General features: G+C 40.5%; 2 protein-coding genes across 6 annotated transcripts in view; one reads left to right on the top strand and one right to left on the bottom strand.

Moving 5' to 3' along the window:
* The window catches only part of fars2 (phenylalanyl-tRNA synthetase 2, mitochondrial), a 446,969-nt gene extending 443,468 nt beyond the window's left edge, over nt 1–3,501 (bottom strand). Inside the window, exon 1 of one of the 5 annotated variants that reach the window (XM_060849841.1) lies at nt 3,432–3,501. Coding sequence is in view for 1 of the 5 variants with exons in the window: in XM_060849839.1 (XP_060705822.1) it covers nt 3,432–3,457 (26 nt within the window). In the remaining 4 variants the exon portion in view is untranslated. Of the gene's footprint in view, nt 1–601; nt 633–3,431 lie in introns of those variants that run through there. The other 4 variants (XM_060849840.1, XM_060849839.1, XM_060849843.1 and 1 more) reach the window with 4 other exon arrangements.
* A 107-nt stretch (nt 3,502–3,608) lies between these two features.
* The window catches only part of LOC132832119 (LYR motif-containing protein 4-like), a 168,316-nt gene continuing 149,867 nt past the window's right edge, over nt 3,609–22,057 (top strand). The window contains exon 1 of the mRNA XM_060849844.1: nt 3,609–3,833. Coding sequence (XP_060705827.1) covers nt 3,748–3,833 — 86 coding nt within the window. The 5' untranslated portion in view covers nt 3,609–3,747. The remainder of the gene's footprint in view (nt 3,834–22,057) is intronic.

Here is a 22,057-nt window from a genome sequence, read left to right as displayed (position 1 = left end):
CCAAAGAAGTTGTTCAAAAATACTTCTGAATTAGTACATAATCAAAAACCCACTAGTTATTTCATTTAACAAGGTATGACTTTTTTTAAGACTTATTTTGCAGTGAGAAAAATACCAATAAATGGGAAAGTTTTCATACCAACTCAGTGATTTCTAACTTATTTTCATCGATAATGACTTCATCAGCGCACCATGTGGAGGAGTCACAGGGAGTCATAGACTTTTATACCTCTGGATTTCTTGATTTAACAGCAAGAGAATTGGCTGCCAACTTCAAAGAGTACAGATGGTAAACACAGATATCTTTGTCATCTTTATAATATAAACATTAGGGCTTTTGGAACTTCAATTGCAGTCTACTGCAAATCATGTGGCCACTATTATCAAGCCTGACTTGGTCAAAGCTAATCGACTTGACTCAATACTGAAAGCAATTACTATGCTTCCAATGTAGTGTGAAATGAGAAGCTGAATTTCCTCTGTCTTGTTACTACTAAATGCATTAATGATGTAAATAAGGTTCATGACTTGGAAAATGGTTTCACAGACAATAAGCAAAGAGAAAATGTAACAATAATTTTTTGAAGTTTCAATTAGTTACCTCACAGTTATGCTATACAGCAATTTCTACATCCTCAGGGTAACCTGTATTTGAAATAATTATTAATTACTGAAATGTGCATTACCTTGAAAGGCCAGCAACAAATTACCTTCAATGGACACAATATCCCTCAGTTTTCAGCTTAGTTTTAACTTTCATGCCAAGTTACCTTGACCTTACAATATCTATCATTATACTATACATCAGGCTACATTCTATGCTTTGCTCTTAATTTTTCAACAAGAGATGCAGGATAAACTAACTGTTAAAATTTTTAAGGGGGAGGCAGGAATAAAGAGACCTGGAGGTGTATGTACACTAAGTATGAATTAAATGGTACAGTTTTAAAGTTGGAGAGGAACGCAAGACAAGAGAGCCGCCTGCAGGTATATGTGCATACATTTTAAAAATGCCGGACAAGTTCAACAGGTTATTAACGATTATGGAATTTTTGCTCTTTTTTAAAAGAGGAATAGTATACTAAATGAAGGAAGTTATTCTAATCCTTTATAACATACTGGTTAGGAATCAGCTGTAATATTCTGGTCAATTCTGGACTTCACACTTTCAGAAGAATATCAGGGCTTTCGAGAGAGTAAAAACATGATTTACTAGAATTTATCCTAGAGTAGAGACTTCAGTTATGCAGAGATGTTTGAGAAGCTAGATTATTCTCTATGGATCAGAGAAGAATAAAAGTTAATTTGATAAAGTGTTCAAAATTCAGAATGGTTTGAAAAAAAGAATTAATAAAAGACACGAATGTAAGATGATTAGCAGAAGAACCAGAGGCCACAAGGAACATTTTTGTCACTCATTTTACACATACAATAGATAATAATTTCATTACTTAATAAATGATTAAAACTCTGCTTTCATCAGAATACTGGTGTTGTGTTACTTTGCACAGTCTGCAAATCAGTATATGTAGCATGTGACCTGATTGTATAAACATTGTATACTTCATCATAACTTGGATCACTTGTAGTATGAAATGCTACTGAAAGCATAATCCTTAGCTATAACTGAATAGTATAACACTAACCCGGAATTATATATTTGTGAATGTAATAATTGTACATAATAACCAGTTGTAATAAGTATCTATTAGATCCTTCAATACCTTTAACAGATATCATTTGGAGGTGCCTGCGTTGGACTGGGGTGTACAAAGTTAAAAATCATACAATACCAGGTTATAGTCCAACAGGTTTATTGGGAAGCACTAGCTTTTGGAGTGCTGCTCCTTCATCAGGTGGACAGTGGATGTTCAGGCTAATTTAGATTGGCTTACTTGGAAATGAGAATAAACCAGTGAGCTGCAAATTAACAAATATAATCTATGCAGCATATAGCTGAATTGTCCCTACAAGTTCATTTTAATTAAATAACATTTTTTTTAAAATGCACTACGCATTCAGAAATGTCCAGTTTTTTGGACAATTCTGGTTTGTAGACAGATGGTTTTGAGAATGTCTGTCTGTACCTATTTAAATCTGACTGTTTTTGTCAATGAGTAAGTCAAAGTTGGGAGAGAGAAAGTCCCAGATTAACAACTTTGAGTGTAAAAGGCATAAGAATAATTTATCATTAATTATGTTTAGATCTACAGAATAAGCATTTCATGATGAGAAACAACAGAAGGGTTTGAATGAATTTCATTTGTTTGAATGAAGGATTTGAGTGATCTGTACAAAATGTTCAGAGACAAAGTGCATTGCAAATTTGTATTACTCAAGAACAAATTTTCTCTTAACTCATTTGGTGATCAGTCTTTTATTATAAATGCAACCACACCTCAATTACTACTCCATCAAAAAAATCACACTGTTACCAAAGGTTCTATTGAGTAGATGTGAACAATGCTGTATGAGATTTTAAAAAGCAGCATTTATTTTTATAAATCAAACAGCTATAGACAAGTGGAACCTCATAAGAAAGCTCTAAGGGAAACTGTCCTCCCAGTATAAGGTGCAATATTTTGAACAAGTTCTCTTTGATTTTTCTGCAAGATATGTATGACACTTAAGAATAAGGTAACACATAAGAGATACTTCTTTGTGTGTTCTTTCAGTCCAACCAACGTGTTAGGTCTTATATTCCATATACTCCTCCCACACTTCAAACAACACTTGACTCAATATGATCCAATTGGCTTGAACACCCACAGTCCAATGCACTTGACCAGAAATCCCCCAATATTCAAAATCTGACGTAGCCTTAAGTCTTGAGATTTCTGATTTTAAGAGAATGAGTTTGTATTGTGATGAAAGCAGTCACCATCCTTCGTTAAGGAAGGAAATACAAGCTGCTTCATCTCAATATATCTTTCTACTGTCTTTTCTCTGTTCGTCGCACAACCCCTCCCCCCCCCCCCCAATAAACCTGTAAATTCAAATTCTGGGGAGTGTTTCTACCGCCCTTTGCGATAAGGTTCTGCAGACCCTTATGTGAAAACATTGCTCATTTCCTGTCCAGTTTATTTTAGTTTCAGATTTTCAGCAACAACGGCGTTTGTGTTGTCTTTTTTTTGTGCAAGCTGATTCTCAATCAGAAATAGGAGATTTGAGGATCACTCAAAAGTTGCATGCATAAAGTACAAAACCTGATAGTGATTATTAACCGTGCCCAACGGCAAGGAACTTTGCAATGTGTTGGATCCTTCGAGACACCACACATAGCTCCTCAACACATGTCCTTGTGTTTTAATCTCAAGATTGTAAACAGGATTCCCTTTTGAAATGATAGTTTTCTTTTTTAAAAAAAAAACACGGGCATTTTCTATATCCCTGGGCTCTTAACATCCACAAGTTGTCACGAATAAACTCACCTTCTTTGCAAAGACACTGACACCATCCCTTCCTTGACCTCTTCTCCCCTCCCACCACCTCAACAACACAAATTTTCAATAGTAGGACACTGTCTCGCCAGCCGAAAGAGAGAAGAGTTTTTTTCTTTGAAAAGTCAGCGGGTCCTACCTATCAGGCTTTTGCAAAGTAAAAGCACAACTGACTTATTCTGGGTTTTTTTTTTAAATCCTTAACGGTCGAGTATTCCATGGAACAGCCGTTGCCAGCACAACGTTCCATTTCAGGCACGCGCGCCTGGCCACCCGGGTCCTGCGCGGTAAAGACCGAGGAACGAAGATGGCGGTGCCCACAAGCAGTCAGGTGTTGTCTTTATACAGGCGGATGCTGAAAGAAAGCAAGAAGTTTACCACTTACAATTATAGGTAAAAAAAAAGTTTTTTTTCTGCGTGGGAATGTTGTTATTCGATAAGCTCCATGTCCCATTTTTCTATCGCTCTCAAGCCGCATTTTAATCTAATTTCGAGAACTGACATTTTTATTTGTGTAGCTGTTCTTATTGTAACAAAAAAAACTGCCAAAAACTCAACCAAAGAAAAACTGTAAGTCAGGAAAAATATCTCACGCAAAAGCGAGATCAGAAGCGGCGAACAAAATTTAAATTAGTCCGAGAGATCGCTTTAAAGAAAGATCTGAAAAAGGGGTCGTAGGTGATCCACGAAATGTCAGAATCGGCCAGGGAAGTGTTTCGAGTTTTGGGGCTGGATCAGATTCAGGAACAAGAAGAAATGAGACCAGGAAAGAATTTTAAACCAAGATTGCGAAATTGAATTTGAAGGTCAAGAAAGTCATATATTTATATAGCGCCTTTCACGACCGTTGGAAAAAATCAAAGTGCTTCACAACCAATTAATTGTAGCTACTTATGGGAATGTTGATCACCAGGAATAAAGCTTGATTAGGATTTTCTACTGAATAGGATACAGACGCTAAAGTTTAGCTGTATTATTGAAGTTAATGCTTTACAGTACAAACAGATCCTTCAGCCTCTCGCACATCACTGATCATCAAGGAAGTATCTACTCTCGTTTTGTTTCCCAGCTCTTGGCTAATAGCCTTGTATGTTACAACCTGCCAAGTGTCTATTCAAACGCTACTTAAATATTGTGATGGTTCCCACCTTCACCTCTCATTCAGGCAGAGCTCCAGATACCTTCTGCTAATAAGTTAAAATATACTCCCTTGAATCCCTCCTAAACGTCTTGCCTCTTAATTTAAATGTAAGCTGCCTGGTTATTGAATGAAATGTTTCTTCCTGTCTAACTTATCAATGCCCCGTAATTTTATGTTCATCAGTTAAGTTCCTCTTAGACTTCTGTGCTGTAAGGAAAACATGGGTTTCCTCTGAGTCCTCTGGTTTCCTCCCACATTCCGAAGATGTGCAGGTCAGGTGAATTGGCCATGCTAAATTGCCCATAGTGTTAGGTGCATTAGTCAGAGGTAAATATAAGATATGAGAATGGGCCTGGGTGGATTCTCTTCAGAAGGTCAGTGTGGGCCTGTTTCCCTACTGTAGGGAATCAATCAAAACCCCAGCCTCTCCAGTCTCTCTTCATTGCTGAAACACTCCAGTCCAGCCAACATCCTGACGAATCTGCTGATCACCCTCTCTGAAGCATTCATATCCTTCCAATAGTACTGTGACCAGAACTGCACACAACACTCCAGCTTTGGCTTAACTAACATCTTTTACAGCCCCATTATAACTTTCCTGCAGTTATCGTCAGTGCCTTGTTTAATAGAGACAAGTATTCCATATGCTTTCCTAACCTCATTATTTGTGGATTTGTGGACATGAACAAAGTCTGTCTGATCCTCTGTACTCCTTGGTATGTTGAGTACTCCCTTGGCTTGGCAATGCTCCCAAAGTGCATTGCCTCACATTTCTGGATTAAATTCCATATGCCACTGTCCTTCCATCTGACCAGCTATCTGTATCATCCTGTAGTCTAAGGCTTTCTTCCTCCATTATTTACCACAACACCAATTTTCATGTCATCTGTGGACTTTAGTGATCAAGTCTCCTATACTAGTTAATGAACACGATAAACAATAGCATTGAACCCTGCAGTACAGCTCTGCACGGGCTTTTACCTTGATGAATATTTCATATGACATTTTGCCAAAAGACTTACTGAAGTATATCTAAAATGTACCAGATGCACTACGCTCATCAACACACCTAGTCATCTCCTCAAATAACTCAAATCTGACTTGTCAGACATGGTTTTCCCTTGACAAGGCCATGGTGACTATCCTTAACTAATCTTTGTTGCTCCAAATTGAGATTGTTTCTGTCCTTCAGTCTGCTAACTTTGTCCTTCTAGGTGATAAAGGTTGCCACTTTTGGAAGGTACTAGGAAGGAATTTCCTGCACTGCGTCTTGTTCTTGCTGATTAAAGCCCATTAGTTTATTTGCAGCCATGTAATATCAAAATGTCTATTAAAAAGTCAAGTCAGTTTACTGCAATATGTCTTTAACTCAGGATCACAGCCTCAAAATGAGGTGTCACATATCTAAGACTGAGATTTTTTTTACTCAAATGGCTATGAAGTTTTGGCATGTTCTATCTTACAAGGCTTTGCATACTCAGTGACTACGTTCAAAATAAATACTGAAAGGCTTTTGAAGATTAAGGGATTTGAGAGATATAGAAATAGTGCAGAATGATGGAGTTGAAGTAGAGGATTAGCCACAATCTTATTAAATGTCAGAGCAGTGAAGAATGGCCTGTTTTTATGTTCTTAGTGGAGAAAAATGTCCTGAGAAACTTCAGAGGAATGCTGTCAAACAAAACTTGAATGCCAAATTACCTGAGGAGAAGCATATAAAAGACAATAAAAAGCTCACTCAAACTGTTACGTTTAAGAAATATCTTAATGGAAGAGAATGAGGAGGTCAAAGGCAGAAAGATTTAAGAAGGGCATTTCAAAGTTGAAAGCCAGGCTAGCTGAAGGCATGGCCATTAATGCTGGTGTAATGAAAATTGAGATACCTGAACATTGTCAGAGTGCAGAAACTTCAGTTTTAGCGCTGGAGAAGATTACTGAGATAAGACGTGCCTCGGAGGAATTTGAATACATACTGAGAATTTTAAATACTGAGATAATATTGGATAAGAAGTCAAGAGTTTTATCAAGTTCAGTGAAATGTAAGTGTGTCAGAGCTTTGGATGAGCTCAAGGTAGAGGTATATTGTTGCCTGTCTTGGGGCCTCTTTGTACTGCTACCTCTCCTTGTCTTTTGATCATCAAAACTGGTATAATACATGCAAACTAGGCACAGGAGGAGGCTATTTGGTCTCTTGAGGCTTTTCTGTTATTTTGTAATACCACAGCTGATTGTAACATCAACTCCTGTTTCCTGCCTACCCTAATACTTTTGACTCCCTTGTTAGTTAAGAATTTTATCTACTTCTGCCTTAAAATATGTCTAACATTCTCTGAACTGCTTCTACTGCATGAAAAAGAACGAGGGGGCTGTAGATGCTGGAAATCAGAAACAAAATCAGAAATTTGCTGGAAAAACTCAGCTGGTCTGGCAGATTCTGTGGAGAGAAAGCAGAGTTAGCATTTCAGGTTCAATGATCCATCTTCACAACAGTGCTTTTTCTGCTCTGCAGATAGTGTCATTTGAATTCAGTACAAATCTGGAATTAAGAGTCTAATGATGACCATGAATCCATTGTCAGGAAAACCTCTCTAGTCCACCAACATCATTTAGGAAAGGAAACTGCCATCCTTAACCTGGTCTGCCTACATGTGACTCTGGATCCACAACTGTATGGCTGATGCTTACCTGCCCTTTGGGAATTAAGGATGGGCAATAAATGTCTGCTTAGACATTCAGGAGGCTGACAGCACACAGCAGGTCAGGCATAATCAGGAATTGGAGAAGTCAGAGTTTCGGGTGTAACCCTTCTTCAGGACTAGGGGTGGGTATAAGGGGAGCTGCACATAAAGTGGAGGGGAGGTTGTGGTGGTGGTGGTGGTGAGGTGGGGCTAGATGAACACAGGCTAAGGGTATGACCTGGTTGGTTGAGGGGAGGAATGAATCCAGATGGTAGCTAGAAGGAAGAATCATTGAAAGGAATGGAAGGGAGTAGAAGGGTGCTGGGGAAAGAGTTGGGTGATGGGAAGGAAAGTTATTTTAAATTGGATAACTCAATGTTGAGTCCTCCGGGCTGTCGGCTACCCAGGCGGAAGATGAGATGTTGTTCTTCCAATTGGCGGTCTGATTCATTGTGGCAATGGAGAAGGCCAAAGATGTTCATGTCAAAAAGGGGTTGGGAAGAGGAATTAAAATGGGCTGTAACTGGGAGGTCAGGTCGACCCCTGCAGGCCCAACTCAGATACTCAGTGAAACGTGCCCTTAGTTTACATTTGGTCTCCCCGATGTAGAGAAGACCACTTCAGGAACACTGGATGCAGTAAACTCGGTTGGAGAAGTTACTGCATCTGGTACTGCTGACGTGGCCTTCTCTATATCGGGAAGACCAAGCGTAAACTAAGGGCTCGTTTCATCGAGCATCTCAGCCAGATCCACAGGGGGTGACCTGACCTCCCAGTTACCACCCATTTAAATTTCCCTTCCCAATCCCTTTCCAACATGACTATCCTTGGCTTCCTCCATTGCCACAACGAATCAGACTGCAAATTTGAGGAACAACACCTCATCTTCCACCTGGGCAGCCTATAGCCCGGAAGACTCAACATTGAGTTCTCCAATTTCAAATTACCTCCCTTCCCATCACCCGACACCCTTCCCAGCCCCTCCACCTCCCTTCCATTCCTCTCATTGACGCTTCCTTCGAGCTACCAACTGGATTCATACCTCTCATCGACCAACCAAGTCATACCCTCTACCTGTATTCACACATCCCCACCACACCACCTTGCCCTCTCAGTCCCTTTCTCTGCAGCACCCTTTACACCCACCCGCAGCCCTGAAGAAGGGTTACACCCAAAATATTGATTCCTCCACCTCCTGATGCTGTCTGACTTGCCGTGCTCTTCGAGCCTGCTTGTCTATCTTGGATTCCAGCATTTGCAGTTTTTTGTCTCTAAATAAATACCTGCCTCACCAACAATGCCCTCATCCCTTGAAGGAATATTAAAAAGTCCCATCCCTTTATTCAAGTTATTGCTTTTCAATAGATTGATAATAGTTGAAGTTAGCTTAGCTAACCTGTGCTGTGTTCTTTCTAATATATTGCCAGCTACACCATAAGCTTTTAATTATAAATTGGTCTCGTCATGGCACTTTAACACATTGTCATCCCTTTCTCTGGCTTATATTCTACTGTTTTGACTATTTTATAATTTATTGACATTGTTGCTTGCTGTTCTCCCTGTCAGTAGGCAGGCTAAATATCAAGTCTTAAAAGATTTTTGCATCTGTTACAATTCCATCGTTGAGCATTCTGCCCTAGCTCTTTCGACAGAATACATAATTGAGGACTTGGATATGGTAATATTTCACCAGTGGGAGAATTCAAAACTTGGTTGTGGATGGAAAAGATGATATGAAGTTTAACCTTGATCACTAGAAGAGCAAGGACATTGTAGAAAAGGGAAGAAGTGGAAATGTAATAGAAACCACTTACTACATGTACAAAAGTCTGATTGGCAAGATGTGACTAATGTTTCCGATGGATTTGTATAGAGGTTTCGACTTTCAATATATATTAGTAATTGGATGAAGACGTATAATGTCAATGAAAGTTTGCAGATTGGTCTAGTTTAGAAAACTCCATGTGTTGGGTAATTAGAAGCCAGAAATTATAAAGGGTTTTAGACAGACTAATTGGACATATCCATGTCACATAGAGTTAAATATGTGGAAGCCTGATATTACTTTCTGTGGACTAGTGTTATAGACTTGACCAAACCCCCTTCAAATATATCAAGGAGATAGCGTAGACCTTATTTTTTTCTTATTTATAGGCAGGTGTAAGGCACTATGTTCTAGATGAAATTTGATTGGTTTCACTACTCAGCTTTAAGCAAAACACACTTTATTTGACTCTTGATCTGATTGTATTTCTATGGGTAGTCCGTATCTAGTAGAAAATTTTGAGTAACTTCTGTAATCTTCTAGCCATGATATTGCATAAACGAATGGCTTCTGGAAATCAAGTAGGCATATACATTATGATCAACAAATATTGAATCCTACTTTTGATTTTAGGGAGGGGTCTTATGCAATTAATTAAGGCTCTTGTAAAAGGTTCCTCAAATGCTGGAATAAGTATTAATGGTGCTGGTAATACTTATTCCAGCATTTTGGGTACCTTTCACTGCCCGAGGTTTTCCAATTACCTGACATATATATGATGTGTCCAGCAAAATTCAACCACATCTTAATGCAGTCCAAGCCAACAAAAATGTTTTTGTATTTTAGCTAATACCAGATTATTTAACCACTTATCAGCAACTGTTCCAATATAGTAACATTCCATAGATACCCCCTTAGCAAAGGCAAATTCAGTAAAACACGAAGTTTCACGTGCAATTCTGGCAACAGAGAGAGCTCAAGCTGTTAGCTATAGCAGAGTCAGAGAGGTGTAGCAGCTTTCATAACCAGTATCCAAAAAACCCAGTAACTGCTGAAAGCTAAGCTGAAACACCCAGGTTTTGTGGGAGCCTGACTCCACCTATTCATTGCTGCTTCTATTGTTCTAATTTTTTAAAAGAAAGCCTCACAAGTTGTTTACTTTATTTGCTTGGAGGGGTCAGTTTGTCGCCTATGGCTCAAAATCTCTTTTAAAAAAAAAATCAAGACAAAAATACACCTCATAAAGCTATAATATCATCCCACCAATGAAATACCAATGGATTTTTTTCCTCTAATATTGTGGGATAAGGGACTGTGGAGGAACAAAGGTATTTAGTGTCCATCTACGAAATCAAGACAATGTGTAAAAAAGTGGAATATTGTTCAGCTTGAACCTTTGATATGGTTGTCTGCAACCTTGTCCTCAATGCCTCTCTTATCCAGCTCAGTGAAATAATTCTCCCCAGTTCTTACATTTTCTAAGTAATTCATTTGATTATGATTTTTTTTGAATATTTTACATACATGATCACAAATTTCAGGTATGAAAGTTCTTGGTAATATAGCCACCATATGATCTGAATTGTTAAATATTCTTCTCAGTGCTATCCTAGCCGACACACTGCGGTATATTTTAAGTTTTTTTTTGTTAATTCAATTCCTATCTCCCAGGAAATCTATTATACCACTTGTATGTAATCACTGTTCTACAACACTACAGTGCTGTGCCATCTCAAGGTGTAAGAAGGACATTCATTCTCTTAACTTTAGGTTGGTCTTGGAGTACAGCATCTATAAACTTGTAAATATTTAATTATGGAAGTTGGTACCTGCTGCTGAAAAACGGTTGTAATTTATAACACTTGATGTTTGACTGTTTTACTGCAATTGCTTCAATATGCTAGATTCTAAGAGCAGGGTTGTGTTCAGTAATGTCATGTTGCTAGGAATGTCATGTTGTCATGGTGGCCTGAAAGCTCAGTAATGTTTCAGCTGATGAAGCTAGTTATTCCCATGGAAACCGTCTTTAGAAACTGAAACTAGAGCTGGTTGTCTTATGAGGATAGGCTGGATAGGTTGACAGGTTGTGGATTTAGAACTGGACTTTAGAAGAATCAGAGGTAATTTGATTGATGTACAAGATGGATGTGGAAAGAATGTTTCCTGTAATGGGTGAATCCAGAACTAGGGGACACTATTTTAAGGATAGAGATGATTTTTTTCTTCTCTCAGCGTTGTATGACTTTGAAATACCCTGCTTCAGAAGCAGGATCAGGAAATATTTTTAGGACCAAGGTGGATAGACTTTTGTTGGGCAAAGGAATCCAAGGTTAACAGGTATAGACTTGAATGTGAAATTTGAAACAAACAACCACCATTATTTTATTGAACCATGGAACAAGCTTGAGGGGCAGAATGGCCATCTTCTGCTCCTATTATGTTCATTTTTTGTATTCTCAATACCTTTAGGTATTTCATTGGTCAAGAACACAATTATTTTATGGCAGATGGTCAATCCTGTCAAGATGCCTGAGGAGCCATAAAGGCACAGATAATTCCAGATTCGTTTTATATTTTGTGCGGATATAGATTGATATAAATAGCCTCAATCTCCTTGTTTGAGGGGGAGAATTAACCAGTGTATTATTCAACAACTTGTGATACGTTTGGCAGCACTTGAGAAAGCGCATTTGTAATCATTACTGTATTTAAAGGTGTATGTTGTGATCAAATCCAGCTAGAATAATATTTTGCTCTCTCTTTGCTCCTGAAAGTTGGTTCTAACAGAAACGAGCTTTTAGAAATGATTACTTGGCCATGTGTAAACAATTGAGCAACAAGCCACCAGATCTCTTGAGTTAGCAAGTAAAAAGTTCATTTTATTAGTTTGTTGTAAAACCTCACATAGGGAGAAGTATAAACATTATTGAGAAGTTTTTAACAATTCTGAATTCTGCAACATACATGCATACAAGCAAACAGGATAAGTTACAGGGTCTGGGGAGGTGAAATTGGAGAATAGTTGAAGCCCATAAATAAAAAGAAATTTGGGTTGTAATCTTTTGGTGGCCTGAAAGTTCAGTAGTGTTTCAGCTGATGAAGCTAGTTATTCCCATGGAAACAGTCTTTAGAAACTGAAATAAAGCATTTCCTTCAAGAGCCTATGGCAATTGAACGGGTCTGAGCTTTTAAACATATTTATTCATCCACCTGCAACTTGTCTTGCTGTTACTGCTTTCTGTAACCAAAAGACAAGTGTATACCTGGAGCATTTTGCACAGGGGGAGTTTTGATAATGTCATAACTGATGACTGACAGTAGACAGTGGAGGAAAAGGTTTCTGTGTCCTGATATCAAAGCTGTGTAAATGTATGTAATGTAAAGATGCCATTGAAACAGGTTTTCAGCATCTTCTTTTGGCGTAATGGGTTTTGATAAGCTTCCTTTTTTTGTGGTCATTCCTGCAGATCTGATGTCTGTTGCTTATTGACAATTTCAACTATCTTAATATAGATAGATTCTTCAGAAATCTTGTTTAAGTTGCCTTGTGGAACTTGAACACCTTGCAGGTCAGATTGCTTTTGCAGCCATTTTAAACACAGTGCCCTACTTACTTAAAAGTTTTTTTTTAATCAAATGGAAGTCCCAGATACTAAATCAGTCAATAGAATTAAAGATTAACCGCGTTTATATTACAACTTCATGATAGAATAACTGTTAAGTGAGGTATTGAGGAAGTGGAGCTTCATTTAATTATGAATTATGTTAGCCTTCATTTACTTAATGGTTGGATATTGGCAGCATCTACTTCAACTTAACAGGATAATACGTTGGGAAAATAATATTACGTAATACATATTCTTAATAAGATAACACAGTACTACATGACAACACTGCAACATAGTTTTACCAGTGGTCAGCATCTTTTCATCAAAGGTTACAGGCGGATATAAACAAGTATGTTAAATGTGACGTATTACGCTTTGGAAGAAGTGACAAGACAAGGGAGTACTCAATGAATGGCAGAACATGAGGAAGCTCAATGGAACAGAGGGATCCTAGGCAGCCTAGCTACAAATCCTTGAAGGTAGCAGGCAAGATTAATACTGCAGTTAAAGGTTAATGTCCCTTATAATTTATGCCACAACTGCCAAGACTTTTACTATTCATCCTATCAATGCCCCTTATGATTTTATGAACCTCGATAAGGTCACCCCTCAGCCTCGGACACTCCAGGGAAAAAAAGCCCCAGCCTATTCAGTTTCTCCTGATAACTCAAAACATCCAATCCTGGCAACATCCATGTGAAGCTTTTCTGAACATTTTCAAGTTTAACAACAATTTTCCTACCAGCAGGGAGACCAGAATTGAACGCGGTATTCTCAAAGTGGCCAATCCAATGACCTGTACAGTCACAAAATGACATCCCAACTTCTGTCTATACTCAGTGATGTTACCAATGAAGACAAGTGTACCAAATGCCTTCTTCACCACCCTGTCTATAAGCATCTCCAATTTCAAGGAAGAATGCACCTGCACCCCAAAGTTCTTGGTTCAAGAACACTCCCCAGGTTCCTATCATGAACTGTATATGTCGTGCACTGATTTGCCTTACCAAAATGTAACACCTCACATTTAGCCAATTTAAACTTCATCTATCACTCCTCAGCTCATTGTTTCAACTGATCAAGGTCCCATTGTATTCTGAGATAACCACCTTCACTGTCCACTCTACTATTTATTTTGGTGATATCTACACACTTACTAACCTTAGCTGCTACATTCACATCCGTAGCATTCATATAAATGATGAAAAGTGGTGGACCCAACACCAATCCTTGCAGCACACCGCTGGTCACAGGCCTCCAGTTTGAAAAACTACCGTCCACCGTTACCCTCTGTCTCCTACCTTCAAAACGATTTTGTATCCAATTGGATAGCTCCCCCGGATTACATGGGATCTAACCTTGCTAACCAGTCTACCATGCGTAACCTAGTCAAATGTCTTTTTGAAGTCCAAATAGGCAATGTCTACCACTCAGCTTTTCATTAATCTTTTTTGTCACTTCCTCAAAAACCTCAATCAAGTTAGTGAGACACAATTTTTCGCACACAAAGCCAAATGTTGACATTTCCTAATCAGTCCTTGTCTTTCAAGTGCATGTATTCCGGTCGTTAGAATTCCCTATACCACTGATGTCAGGCTCACCGGTTCTGTACTTTCCTGGCTATTCCTTGCTATCTTTCTTAAATAATGACACCACATTAGCCAACTTCCAGTCTTCCAGCACCTCACTCATTGCTATCCTTGACGCAAATATCTCAGAAAGGGATCCAGCAATCTTTCCTTAGCTTCCCATAAATTTCTGAGATACACCTGATCAGGTCCCAGAAATGTAACCACCTTTATGTGTTTTAAGACACCCAGCACCTCATTTTCACTTAGGGGAAGGCAATGGCCGTGTGGTATTATCGCTGGATTGTTAACCAGACACCCAGATAATGTTCTGGGAATGCAGGTCCAAATCCAGCCACTACAGATGATGAATTTTGAATTTTTTAAAAATCTGAATTAAGTGTGTAATGACCATGAATCTATTGCCAGAAAAACTCTTGTTCACTAACATTCTTTAGGGAAGGAAATTGCCATCCTTACCTGGTCTGACCTATGTGTGACTCCAGACCCACATCAATGTGGTTGACTCTTAACTGCCCTCTGGGCAATTAGGGATGGGCAATAAATTGCTGCCTACCCAGCGATGCCCTCATCCCATGGAAATAAAAAAGGTCACATGGTTTTTATGCAGCGATTCATGGCTGTTTTTCCTCTGAATGCATTGCCACTCATTTTGATTTTTTTTAGATTACTTACAGTGTGGAAATAGGCCCTTTGGCCCAACAAGTCCACACTGACCCGCCAAAGCGCACCCAGCCAGACCCACTTCCTTACAATTACCCCTGCAACTAACACTACAGGCAAATTTAGCATGGCCAATTCACCTAACCTGCACATTTTTGGATTGTGAGAGGAAACCCACGCAGACAAGGGGAGAATGTGCAAACTCCACACAGTCGCCTGAGGCAGGAATTGAACCCAGGTCTCTGGTGCTGTGAGGCACCAGTGCTAACCACTGTGCCACCGTGCCACCCATTTTGATTTGATTTTTAAAAAATGATTATGCATCTTCCATGGGCCCCTGCCCTATCACAGATTTTTTCCTTTGTTGTCCTTGTCCTGTCCCATTTCCACTGGCTTAAAAACTCCTGCATTTCTATTTCTTTTACATTCAAATGAAAAGTCATCGACCTGAAATGTTTTTCTACACAGACACTGCCTGACCTGCAGGGATTTTCCAGCTTGTTTTATTCATTTCTCACCAAATCTTCTCGGGCTTCGGTTTTCCTCAAAAGATTGAGCCCATGAAAGGCCCGGCATAATCAAAATGCAAACAAGTCCATTGTTTACCCGGCTATTCCTACAAAAGCTGCTGGTGATAAATTTGCTATTGTTGCCATATTGGGCACTGCCCCATCAATGTGGCTATGTTGTCATCCAGTCTGGTATACCAGATATAATGTCTTGCCAACAGCTTCATTTTGGAAACCCTGGATGGCCCTAGTCGAGTTCAGCCAGTGTTTGACAGCGACCTGTGCTCAGGACCATCACTCTTGCTCTGCTTAGTAATATGTCTTCCTGTACAATGATCTGGTCTCCCCAAGTCCAGAAAGGTTTGAATTCTAGTTGCCATGGCCCTTTTGTCTCCCCCTCACCACCATCTGTTTAGTTTTGCCAGGACAGCTACTTTTTGTGTCCACAGTGTGACACTGTCCGCAATGACTAGAAAGGCATCCAGAAAGTTTAAAACCAGAACAGACTCTTCTAGTGGTGGCAACACCAGTGGTGTACCTGCCAGTCGAAGGCGTCTGAAGCTACCCACATTTGCCACTTGGTTTCCAGGACAGTGTTTCAATTTGTAATTGTACGCACTTAGCTTTAGAGCTCAACGCTGAATTCAACCTGAAGCTAGGGTCCTCCTTAAGTAGCTCTAGCAGGGATTTGTGGTCTGCTGTTGTTACAAATTTATGTCCATAAACTTTCTCACACCAAAGATTACCACCAATCCTTCCTTCTCTATTTGGTTCTGTTTACATTCAGCATCAGCCAAAGTCAGGCAGCATACACTATTGGATGTTTCTCTTTTCTGGGGTACTGGTGAGCCAACGTTACCCCAATACTGTATGGGGAGGCATTGCATGTCAGCACCACGTCTTGCTTGGAATCATCGTGTGCTAACACCTGAGACAATGATTGCTGCTTCTTCACTTCTTGACAATGAGACCATTCCCAAAGCCAACCCTTTCTCAAAAGCAGTTGTAAGGGTGCCAGAATTGAGGCTAGGTCATGTATGAAATTTCTGTAATGAATTATGAGGGGTTTTGGATAGGGTAAATAGACAAAGTCTCTTCCCTGGGGTGCAGGAGTCCAGAAGTAGAGGGCATAGATTTAGGGTGAAAGGGTAAAGATATAAAAGACACCTAAAGGGCAACTTCTTCACGCAGAGGGTGGTACGTGTATGGAATGAGCTGCCAGAGGAAGTGGTAGAAGCTAGTATGATTTCAACATTTAAAAGGCATCTGGATGGGTATGTGAAGAGGAAGAGTTTGGGGGGATATGGGCTGAGTGCTGGCAGGTGGGACGAGATTGGGTTGGGATATCTGGTCGGTATGGATGAGTTAGACTGAAGGGTCTGTTTCCATGCTGAACATCTCTGTGACTCTATGATTCATCGACCCAAGAAAGACCTACGCTCAAGTACAGACATGGGAGCTGGGACACCTTTGAGCATCCTCACTTCATCTTCCAATAGGTGTAACCCGGTCTTGTCAAATCTATGGCTCAAGTAGATCACTTGGGTGCCTAGAACACATATTTGTCCCTCCTAAGGTGTAAACCCACCTTAGTTTTTAAATGTTTCTCCATGTCCAAGTTCTCTAAATGCTCTTTATTGGTCTTACCAGCTTTTAGCACTCATCCAGATAAATGGCGACCTGGGGTATAGCTTATGAAATGTTCTCCGTTGTCCACTGTAAAATGGCACAGACGGATGATACTCCAAATGACTGTCTCTTATATTGATACAAACCCTCATGGGTATTAATTGTAGCATACCTCTGAAAACCCTAATCTAATCACAATTGCATGTACGTATAGCTCACATCCAGTTTCATGATGGATGGAATGCCCCCAGCTCCGCCTTCCCCCACCAATTTTGCTGATGAGTTCTCTATGTGACTGATTAGGTATTAATCCACCCACAAAAAGCAGTTTACCATTTGTTTGAATCCCCACAATGGTGAACTGACCTGTTCGCCTTAGTAATTGGTATAACCGGTCTTGCCCATTCCATGAACTGTACTGGTTTGATGATTCCTCACTTTCCAGCCTCCTGATTGCAGCCTCTAATTTTGCACACAAGGCAAATGGCACTGAGCGGGCCTTTCAGAACCATGGAATTGCTTCCTGGTCAATGTGCAAGGTGACCTTGGCTTCTTTAATAGACCTTCTTGAAAAATGTTTGGATATTTAAAGTCATAGAGATGTATAGCACGGAAACATACCCTTCGGTCCAACCCGTCCATGCCAACCAGATATCCCAACCCAATCTAGTCCTACCTGCCAGCAGTTTGCCCATATCCTTCTAAACCCCTCCTATTCATATACTCATCCAAATGCCTTGTAAATGTTGCAATCGTACTCCACCACCACCACCTCTGGCAGCTCATTCCATACACATACCACCCTCTGCGTGAAAAAGTGGCCCATTCGGTCTCTTTTAAATCTTTCCCCTCTCACCCTAAACCTATGCCCTCTAGTTCTTAACTCCCCCACCCCAGGGAAGAGACTTTGAGGGGCATGGATAGGATAATTTGACAATTTTGTAAACCTCTATAAGGTCACCCCTCGGCCTTCGACGCTCCAGGGAAAACAGCCCCAGCCTGTTCAGCCTCTGCCAGGAGCTCAAATCCTCTAACCCTGGCAACATCCTTGTAAATATTTTCTGAATCCTTTCAAGTTTCACAACGTCTTTCTGATAGGAAGGAGACAAGAATTGCATGCAATATTCCAACATTGTTCTAACCAGTATCGAATTAGGACTTCGCTAAGGTAGCCATTTTCTAATGAAAATTGAAAAAAAGCCAATCAAATTTAAACTTTCTCAGCCAATTTTGTTCCATCCAGCTTGGACTCAAGCCTTTTATTACAATCAGTGGTAACTGAACCAGCTGCTTCTTACCTGAGATCGGAACCGAATTTGTACCCTTGATCTATAGAGATTCCCCAGTATAGGCTAAGTCTAGTCTAGTCAAAGTGTTATGCAAACTTAAGAGTTGGAATCCAGGTCGAATTTTGGTGAAGATTAGTCCTGCAATCACTGATACAACCACACCGGTATCAACCTCCATTAGAACCAGGTGAATGTTTAAATAGACATTTATTTTGATTGGTTCTGCTTTCAATGTTCCTCAGCAATTTAACTGTTCAAAACCAGCTATATCTTTCTACGGTGTGCACTATCCTGGATACTGACCTACGTGTTCCCCTAGTTAATTCAGGCCAAGTGGGACTCTTTTGTTGCGTATGCTGGCAGCAACTACAATGGCCAGCTGGCCCACATACTTGAGAAAATGTTAACCATTTGGCCAAGACTTGGCTCAGTTTTGGGGATTTGCTGTGGGCTGACCTAGAGTCTCTCTGTTGAGAGTATGTCCTGAGTCAAGCTATGCAATTGCCTTCACTTGGTGTTCCCTAGCTGAGTCAGCCTAGTGAAGGTGTCCAATTCCATTGGCTTACCTTGTAACTCAAATGCTCCAATTGCCACATTTTCTAATGACAAAGCCAGTTGTAGTGCCCATTTGAAGTTGGGGTTCAGCAATAGGCATTTTTGCATGGTCACATCCTTAATCCCCCGTACCAAATGGTCTAGAACATAGAACAGTACAGCACAGAACAGGCCCTTCAACCCAAGATGTTGTGCCGAACATTAATCCTCATCTATGCACCCTCAAATGTCTGTGACCATATGCATGTCTAGCAGTCTCAATGTTCCCAATGACCTTGCTTTCACAACTGCTGCTAGCAACGCATTCCATGCTCTCTCAACTCTGTGTAAAGAAGCCGTCTCTAACATTCCCTCTATACTTGCCTCCAACCAGCTTAAAACTATGACCCCTCGTGTTAGCCATTTCTGCCCTGGGAAAGTGTCTCTGGCTATTGACTCTATCTATGCCTCTCATTATCTTGTATACCTCAATTAGGTCCCCTCTCCTCCTCCTTTTCTCCAATGAGAAAAGTCCGAGCTCAGTCAACCTCTCTTCATAAGTTAAGCTCTCCAGTCCAGGCAGCATCCTGGTAAATCTCCTCTGAACCCTCTCCAAAGCATCCACATCTTTGCTATAATAGGGCGACCAGAACTGGACGCAGTATTCCAAGTGCGGTCTAACCAAAGTTTTATCGAGCTGCAACAAGATCTCAAGACTCAATCCCCCGTTAATGAAAGCCAAAACACCATATGCTTTCTTAACAACCCTGTACACTTGGGTGGCCATTTTAAGGGATCTATGTACCTGCCCACCAAGATCCCTCTGTTCCTCCACACTGCCAAGAATCCTATCCTTAATCCTGTACTCAGCTTTCAAATTTGACCTTCCAAAATGCATCACCTCGCATTTATCCAGGTTGAACTCCATCTGCCACCTCTCAGTCCATCTCTGCATCCTGTCAATGTCCCACTGCAGCCTACAACAGCCCTCTATACTGTCAACGACACTTCCAACCTTTGTGCCGTCTGCAAACTTGCTGACCCATCCTTCAATCCGCTCTTCCAAGTCATTAGTAAAAATTACAAACAGTAGAGGCCCAAGGACAGAGCCCTGTGTAACACTACTCACCACTGACTTCCAGACAGAATATTTTCCTTCTACTACCACTCGCTGACTTCTGTTGGCCAGCCAATTCTGTATCCAGACAGCTAAGTTCCCCTGTATCCCATTCCTCCTGTCTCTCAGCAACTCATTTAGGATTAAACCAAAATCAAAGTCATCTTAACCTTGTCAAAAAGCCTGATACAGATTCCCTTGGTACTCAAACTGCCCAGTAAAATCAATAATGTTTCCAATTGAGAGGAGGCTTGAGGTCATAATATTCCTTAGCTAAATCCGTTAACTCTTGAGAAAAGATTTAGACTCTGGTACCTCAGGAAAAATTAGCCTCTAATAACCAAGAAAGCTGTTGCCAAAAAATGTCAGTAGAGTTACTCCTTGCTTTTCATCTGCTGCAATGTCATTTGCCCAAAAATAAATCACATTGTTTCCGCATACTGGGCCCAGTCTTCAACAGTAGGATTGAACGACTCAAGCTTCCTAAATAGCAGCATGATAGCAGTAATGCTTACCCTAACTCAAGGACAAATATTACAATAAATCTCTTCAGGGGGGTGCTTTTCCCTCACTGCCACTGAACTCCACAAAAGCCATCAACAAGTCACCCTCTTTTTACGCATGCATATCACAGATACTGTTCCAGCAAGCTCAGAGCTAGTTCTGAGAGTGAAAACAGAATCCTTGACACTCTTTTCTTTTCCCCTTTTAAAAAATTTTTTTAAAAACTCACAATAAAATGGTCAAACGATAGGGTTTGGGGCCTAGCTTTGCTGCTCCTCTCCCTTGTAAAATTGCTGTCTGTTTTACAGCTGTAAATGTTTATTGTAAACAAGGGAGAGGAGTGGCAAAGCCAGCTGCCAAACTCTACCATTTAACCGGTTTTCAAGAAAATGAGGACATACCTTAAATCCCAAACACTCCTGTTTTTTTTTCTTTTTTTTCTGTTTTACAGTGAAAGACACAAGGTGCACAAATCTTTATTCAAATTTCCACCACCAGGAAGAAAAGAAACACCCATGGGGCCAGTGACAAGCAGTGTCCTTCACATCAAAGGGCAATGCTGTGTGATCACACTCCTGTTCATTTTTTTTTGTGCGTGCAGGTGTGAGACACAGTGAGAGACACAAAGTGCACGAATCTTTATTCAATTTCCACCACCAGGAAGATAGGAAAACACCCGGATGGCCACACTTCTGTTTGTTTATTTTTTTCTTTTTTTATGCTCACTCCTGTTTATTGTTTTTTCTTTTTTTTTCTTCCCACCATACTCCTTTTTTTTTAAATTTTATTAAACAAATTACAAAACAGTTTACAATAAACATTTACAGCTGTACAAGAGACAGCAATTTTACGAGGGAGAGGAGCAGCAAAGCTAGGCCCCAAACCCTACCGTTTGACCATTTTGCAGGGAGATGAGGACAAACCTCAAATCCCAGTTCCACATTTAACAAGACAGTAACAATGACATTTGTACATTAAACAATACTGTTACATACAGAAGTGCAGACAATACAGACCCAGCAACCCCCACCCCTCCCACCTTTCGACCACTGTAAGGCAGCCCGCCCCTACCCACCTTCCAGTTCTCGGTCCACCCCGTGCCCCTTCTAGTTCTCGGTCCGCCCTCACACACCTTTCGACCACCTCTAGGACAGCCCACCCCGGTACCCGCCCGGGGTGACAGCGGTTTGGACGGCCTACCCACCTTCCGGCTTCACCAACCACCCTCATCACCTTTCGACCACCTCTGGGGCAGCCCGCCCCGGTACCTGTCCGGGGTGACAGCGCTGAGGACAGCTCACTCCTGTTTATACCTGACAGCCAGGAATCCCTGATTGGACCAAGTTAACATCCCCAATCAGGGAACTCCTATGGCTAACCTCATTCCAATCACAGTTGCAATTCTCTGTGAGAATTAGGTAGCTAAACTGTTCCAACAGCTGCTTGCAATGTAAACTGACAAATAGTGTGGGTTGAATTCCTATTTTGGCTGAGGTCACATTGACTCTACGATCCTTGATTGAAGTTGTTAACCTGGGTCAATCAGGTAGCCCTGGCTGACACAAAAACAGAAGAGTCTGGTGTGTAAAAA

This window comes from Hemiscyllium ocellatum, chromosome 34, assembly GCF_020745735.1.
Source record: "Hemiscyllium ocellatum isolate sHemOce1 chromosome 34, sHemOce1.pat.X.cur, whole genome shotgun sequence".
NCBI classification, from domain to species: domain Eukaryota; kingdom Metazoa; phylum Chordata; class Chondrichthyes; order Orectolobiformes; family Hemiscylliidae; genus Hemiscyllium; species Hemiscyllium ocellatum.
The sequence above is the reverse complement of the archived record's forward strand: the minus strand, read 5'-3'. Positions and strand labels throughout refer to the sequence as shown.